The sequence below is a fragment of the Folsomia candida genome, unplaced genomic scaffold (genome assembly GCF_002217175.1).
Source record: "Folsomia candida strain VU population unplaced genomic scaffold, ASM221717v1 Fcan01_Sc036, whole genome shotgun sequence".
Taxonomy (NCBI): Eukaryota; Metazoa; Arthropoda; class Collembola; order Entomobryomorpha; family Isotomidae; genus Folsomia; species Folsomia candida.
In genome coordinates this window covers 699,832-707,116 of record NW_019091228.1, presented here as the reverse complement: position 1 = coordinate 707,116, position 7,285 = coordinate 699,832, and the positions used below count along the sequence as shown (strand labels likewise).

General features: G+C 36.8%; 1 protein-coding gene across 1 annotated transcript; it reads left to right on the top strand.

The window, feature by feature from the left end:
- The first annotated feature begins 370 nt into the window (after nt 1–370).
- Nucleotides 371–6,777, top strand: LOC118439472. The gene is made up of 6 exons (XM_035860796.1): nt 371–692; nt 1,301–1,444; nt 2,181–2,474; nt 4,150–4,488; nt 4,780–4,947; nt 5,567–6,777. The coding sequence occupies exons 1-6, from the start codon at nt 489–491 to the stop codon at nt 6,437–6,439; spliced, it is 2,022 nt and encodes a 673-aa protein (XP_035716689.1). The 5' UTR covers nt 371–488; the 3' UTR covers nt 6,440–6,777.
- The last annotated feature ends 508 nt before the right edge of the window (nt 6,778–7,285 follow it).

Below are 7,285 nucleotides of genomic sequence, written 5' to 3'. Positions count from 1 at the left end.
ACTCCATCACCAAGGCAGATACGTTGCCATTCGAACCCTTTGCATTTGTAGGTTAAGATTTCCAACCAGGTATCAGCATAACCTTTTACATATCTTGTCGTACTTGAATCTTGACTCGCACACGTAAATATGCATGTGTACAACTATCCTACCAAACTCTGCTCCTTTAGGGGCCATTCATATATTACGTCATCAAACATTCTCGATTTTAGCACCCACCCAGTCAACGCAAACATAAATTGGTAGGGAATTTTAGCATGAACACATAAACCACCCACCCACCAAAATCGTCACATAATATATGGACGTTCCCTATAAAACCTGCTCCATTTCAATTTTACAAAAGTGTTGCCTTAAAGGACATGCAAACCAGTTTATAAACACATGTTCATCACACTTTTCACCAAAATCCCTAACTTGGCCTCGGAAATTTATAATTTAACTAAATAGAAAAGATTACTGTACAAAGTTTACACATTAACATACAAATGGAACCCGAACAAAACTTTGCCAACTTTAGAGAACTAATCAGCCAAATTAATGTTACCTATAAAGATTGTAAATCTTCCCTTGGTCGTGACCCGAGCAATATTTCCAAGGAATTAGAGTCCACCTACATTGCGAAATTGGTCCGTTTTGCCAGGAGCGAGAGTGATGTTCACAAGTGTCTCCGATATCTCGAGGACAAAGTGGTAAGTTCGCATTTCCCTTAAAATTGGACAATTTCCGAGGGAAATTCTTTAGCAGCGGCACGGTTGTGAATGTAAAGGGTGTTGATTTAATTTGTTCCGATTTCTCCTGGCCAAACTTAGAAACTTCAAGGCACATCTTTTTATCAGAGATATGACCTTGCTAACTAGTCTTTAAAGAAATCATGTCCTTAGCTCTATTCCTTTAACTCTGTGATAATTTTAATATGCAAATGGGAGTCGGGTTGCGGTAAAATCAACGGGGCGTATTAAATCAGCAGGCTTTACATGGAAGGAAATTTATCGTGATGGCGAGTAAAATATTTTTTTGATCGACTTTTTGACATATTTTATAAAATTTCCTGAATGTACATATATACTTCCCGCATTAGGATACATGTCCATGTCGACTTGATATCCCGGAAATAACGTCAAAATTCTGCACTTTCGCTTCCGCACCATGAAATCGAGAGCTTCACGAAGCTTCCACTTTATTTACTGCAATCTAATATTGGTGAAATGTACATATGCAATAATGCAAATTTTTGTAACCTGCGCATATTCAAATAATAACAGAATATTCATGGATTTAATTGCATAATTGTTTACAGCCTGGAGCCCAAGATGGACAGTGGATCGTCTTTAGTTGGGCCTATGCTGATATCCTGCACAGAGAAAATGGTCTTCTCCCACCTGGCGAAAGATTCCGAAAAGTAAAGGAATTCTTCACATTTTGCATCCAACACCACGCCAAGGTTGGTCCATTAGTTAATGAATAAATAAATACGTAAATTCACATACACTTTTAAAAATAATTTTACTTCTTTGAACAGTAAAAATCCATATGAAGTAAACAATACTAAATCAAGAGTAACGCAAGGGCAGAGCTTTTTAAATAGTCACGTTTCTAATCAGTTAGTAATTAGTAATTAGAAGAAAAATAGTTCATCAAATTAATTGGTAATTAGTAATTAAACTCAGGTTGCTAATTAAGCCAATTGATTAGCTAATTAATTAGAACAATGATTAATTAAATTAATTAATGAGTCTTAGTGGTTTTCTAATTAATTATTCATAAAAATTAGCTTCTGTGGTATCAGTTAATGTTAATTAGTATTTGATAATTAGTTTTAACATGCCATTTAATTAGATAATTAATTATATTCACTAATTAATTAGAAATCCCTACGCACGGGTAGAGTTTGCGTTGAATTTAGGATTGTTTATTTAATATAAGCTAAAAGTGCTCTTACTTTTCAAAAAAGTAACATTATTTATAAGACTATGAAGGACACACAGCTATAAAAATCGAATAATTGTGAGTATACGTCTTAATTTGTATTGATCAATATTTGCAATATGGATTTTACATAAATATTATTTTGAAGTATAGTGCAAAAAGGATATTTGACCCTTTCCAAACCTTAAAATCCTCTTCTTGTCCTCACCGTCCTTGAAATGATATGATTTTCATATTAGTTTTAATTACAGAATTTACTCGAACTTCACGAGATCATGATGATGCTTGACCACACCGGAAAGATGGGTCCACTTACGGAGGAAATGGTTAAAAAAGAGGCGAAAATAGGTTCCCCAACTTGCACAATGGAGGAAATCATCCTCTCCCAGGCCAAGACTTTTGGAGTAATCTTTCCGGAATTGAATCTCATTGGGCCCATTGCGTACGGAACGGCCCCCGTCAAACAGTCTATTTCCGACTTTTACCCGAATTTAGTACCCGTCAAGAAGGCTAACCCCGGGAGGAGGTCAATTTTCGACAAGAAGGTAACACCCCCATACCTGTTTATTTTCATTCATTTGACTGATTATCAGTGGCGCAATTAGCACATAGGCAGGGTAGGCAAAGCCTAGGGGCCCCGCGACAGCGGGGGCCCCCGGGTGGCCACAGTGTCTACACTAGATATTTTGACTATATATATTTTGATTCAAAATAACTATTTCCAAAATTTTGAAGTAGAAGTTATTTCAAACTATTTAATTAGTTAATTAATTTAATTAATGTCTTGCACTTGTGGTTTTGTTTTTGAGTTATAGCCCAATTCTGCCTGCACATTTTGACAGCTGGTATACGATACCTTCGAATTAAGTTGTGAGTTTTTGTATAACGCGAAGTTTGACGATTTTTCAAAACTCTCCCTCAAGATCAATATGAACGTATGAAATTGTTCAAAAATGTTAACCTTATTAAAAAATTCGAAACTTTGTGAAAAAACATAAAGATATGCCAACTAAAGGATGTGTTGGGCACCCAAAGCAAAAATAAGACCTCTGGGAATTAGTTGAAATCGGTGGAGCTTTTCTGGGAATTTTCGAAAGCAACAGTCGGGATACAAAATCAATCTAGCAAGTTCGGCATTATATTACAACGGGCATAGGACTATGTATCTCTGCAAAATTATCGACGTCAATGTTACGACTGAGGGATACGCTACACTGTTCTATAGCAACGAATCTCTAAGGAGATCCTCAGTTGAGTTGACTCAACTTTAGTTGAATTTAGTTTGAGTCTAGAGTATAACTCGACTCTTTTAAAAATGACCGAGCTGAACAATAATGAGTTTGAGCTGAGTGACGGAAAATAAGTTCGAGTTGACTCACGAGTCAACCCATTAATAATTTTTTTATTGCCAGTTTGGCCATTTTGAGATTTTCACCTTGATCGTTCTCACCGGAAATTTTATTTAAAATTTCATGTTCAAAAGGGATTATTTGCCTTCTTTGTAATGTATTCGTTTAAATAAGTACGTTACTCTTAAAATTGGTGAGTCGACTCATATGATGTTAGTTGAGTTTCAGTCGTTGACATTTGAGTTAAGACGAATTTGAGTCTAGCTAGGTTTGAGTCACGATTTTCGTTATGAGTAATTGATAAGTTATTAATAAGTTGAGTTGAGTACCCCCATTCAGCTTAATTCAATTCATTGACATTCCTACATTCCAGGTTAAATTTCCCGCTGCAAAACCTGGAAGTGTTTTAATGTAGCAGACGATGTTACCTACATAAGTATGTATATTTAACTTTAATTGTTACAGCTTTATCGAAATGAATAATTCAAACATTTTTCTTTAAGATAAACGAATGAACAAGAGGAAATAAATTTCTAGTTACTCCGTGTAGGAAATTTTAAATTTCACGCCTAGGGGCCCCCGAAAAGTAGTTGCGCCACTGCTGATTATGATAGTGAATGAAAATGAAATATGTACCTTTCGTAATACTGAAAATGACTGAAGGATTCCACCATTTTAGTTGAATATGAATGACTGTGAATGAAAGGATTTTTTACTCTACGCTTAATACATGGGAAAAAAGAAGAAATGAAGTTGGATGAAGTGAAGTGAAATGAAATGCATTTGAACTAAAATGATTGAATGCGAATGAAAATCTTTAGTCGAAAATCAGTATGACTTACTTTTGAATGAAAACGAAATTTTTGAACAGGTATCCACACCCCTCGAGGAATTGAAGGAAGTCATGTACCTTTACATCCACTCGTCCACTGGTCTCGAGTTACTACCCTCCTTAATTAAAAAAATGGTGGGCATGCCAATTTTTTCCTTGATGGGAAAAGACCCAGTCATCACAATTTGCGAAATGTTGGACGAAATGTGCAAAAGAGTTTTGCCTGAGCAGCACTCCGTCGTAGCGCTGGTTCTCCTCTGGGTATACGTTGGCGCGTTAGAGCGGCGGAGGATGTTTGACCCAGTGAAATCCGTCAATTTGGTGGACACCCGGCTCGAGGGGGTGTTTAAAATTACGGTGGGGCAAGATAAACATGAGGTAAGCTTAATAGTAAAGGGTGTAGATTTAAATTGTCCCGATTTATCCGGCCAGATTAATTTTGAACATGGTAAACCCGTGCCTAAAAAACGGGTTAAATTTAATGCGCAACGGATTTGGATGAAATTTGCCAATTATTTTAGCCGAATTTTCCACCAGGTTAAAACATTAAACCCGCTGTTTTTCCCGTTTTTGAGATGCAGGTTTTCAAATATTGATGCGACAAGTGGGGACGAACTACATCGACGCCCTTTACATACGAGTTATATCACTTGTGTTTTTAACTTGCAGAATCGTGAACATATTATTAACCTGTGGAATGCCATTTTGTACTTGTCCCCTCGCATGAGTGAATTTCCCATCACGTCCGCCTTCCTGCGCCAAACTTATCCCGACTTGGACTTGCACCTCGGGCAGGATCGAGTCAGCTACAAGCCGCACAAATTCTTTGGCACGATGGTAGGTCAATAATTGACAAAATACAATTTAAAAAAAGCTATATTCTTTTGAAAAGTTAATCCAGTCTACATAAATTGTACATTCTAAATAAAAACGAGTAAAATTTACTCAAGGTTGAATAGCAAGGTGATGAAAAAACAAAAAGGTAAAATTTACCCAACGTTAGACAAATTTTGCACAACGTTATACAAATTTTACTTTTTGGATGTGTCATCCTCTTTTTATCCAATTTTGGGTAAATTTTACTCGTTTTTATTTAGAGTATAAATTACATAAGTTAATTACACGAAATCCAGAATGATCGTTGCCCATAATTAAGGAAACGTTATCCTGGATTTTGTATAAAGGGTGTTGATTTAATTCGTCCAGATCTCTTGTGCCAAAATTTGAAAGGTTCCAAATACCTCAAAACTATGAATTTCGAAGTTTTTAAGATATATTACTAATGTTCCCGTTCTTTATTCTAAGCATGCCTTGAACACTTTTACAAGTAAATGAAAACCCTTTAGTTTGCTTTTCATATACAGAGTAGCACTTATAGAAAAGGTAATATTATGCTGAGGGGTGTACACACATCCCGTCCTCCGTCACGATTTACATAATCGAAATGTTAACTCAGGTGCGACGGAACGACCGTGGACAGGAAAAGGTTGCCACTTTTCCGGAAGTGGTGACAAGTTCACTGGCACAAGGGTTTCATCAATCCACACGGAATAATTCTCCTCCCCCCGTGCCAAATGTTACCCCCGTACTCGAACTGGGAGAAGAAAGTGGTCACGAAACGGATAAGAAATCCAAGGAATTGATTGACTTGACAAATTCCTCAGTTAAAAATGATCCCAATATGGACGTGGATTTCGGGTCCCAAAATCCCACGGTCCGATCAGCACAAAATTCATCACCTTCGGAGCAGATAAATGTGAATCTCGGGCCAGGTCTACAAGCGGACGTAAAAGGATCTGGTCCCCGTGACGAACCGGATTTACGTGGGCTGGGCTCACATGGCGAATTTGATTTAAATGGATCAGGTCCACGTGACGAACTGGATTTAAGTGGATCAAGTCCACGTAACGATCAGTGTGTAACGGGATCCGACCAACCTGATGTAAAAGGATCACTTCCTTCTCCCTCTGACTCCGATGTCCTGTTATTCGTGACGGACCCATACGCCAAAATCAGACTGAATCCGTCGCTCTTCCCTTCAGAAGGTGGTGGTTGGTCGGCGAGTACTCTTCTCCCTGTCGAGAAGAGAAAGATGTCAGAGAAGAAGGGGGACGACCTTCCCGATCCACAACAACCACTTCCGGTCCTGCCGCCAACGGCTCCGGAAGGCTGTACGGAAACCCTGCTCGGGATCGACTTCACTCCAGACGAGTACCTGGAGCAGACGATCGCATACAATTATTACGCACAAGGGATCAAACTGGTTGATGGTGTTCGGCGAGTCGTGTTTTATCACAAGGACAATTTTTCAAGTGTTTTTAACTCATAAAAATAACTTCCTCTTTTCAAGAGTAAATGTACTCTAAATGCTACATATATTACGTGACCGTAAAAACTATGACTTTGTGGATTAATAATTGCTGGATGGTGAAAACATTTCTTATGGATATATTTGTATGTATTTGTTCACTCTATAAATCCTGCGGTGATGATGTATTATTAATGAAAATGTAAAGTGTGTCATACAAATTCCTATCATTTTGAGACTACCTTAATGATTTTATTTTTAAACACTCATATGTACATACGCATTAACAAAATAATAAATATCCGATAACATTGATCATTCAGGGTGCACCTGCAATGTTATTGAATTTTAATGATTAACTAAGGATATTGAAAAGACCTACATAATTATCATACATATGTAAATACATATAATTTTATTACGCTATTGAGGAGTTCTAGAGTGACTATTTATTAGATACATTCATGAATCCTCACTTCACGGCCAAATAAGAAGTTGCGTTAAGGATAATGATCACATGTACATATGTATAATTAGGAAAAAATTGTTGAATTTACCAAAAAGGTATACACATTTCAATGCAGGATATTACATCTACTAATAACCCTCGATACATACATCGAAACAAAGAAAATTTAGATTAAAGATTTACAATCTAGATATATTCCAGTAATTATTGTTTATCCTGTTCAGATAAGATATTTCAGTTACTTATTGGATTATTGCGAAATTGGGTTGACATCGAAATTTCCATTGTCTACCCAAATTTCTCCGTCTACCGAGGGCATAGTCGGGTGCATTATATAAAAAACAGTTTAAACCTATAGGTTGAAATTGCATACATATATTTACATATATACGCGATTT

Excerpts from the sequence above, each read along its gene's own strand:
- LOC118439472 (XM_035860796.1), top strand. The coding sequence starts at position 489 with ATGGAACCCGAACAAAACTTTGCCAACTTTAGAGAACTAATCAGCCAA. Across the intron at positions 693-1,300 it reads GATATCTCGAGGACAAAGTG|CCTGGAGCCCAAGATGGACA; the intron begins GTAAGTTCGCAT and ends AATTGTTTACAG. Across the intron at positions 4,489-4,779 it reads TGGGGCAAGATAAACATGAG|AATCGTGAACATATTATTAA; the intron begins GTAAGCTTAATA and ends TTTAACTTGCAG.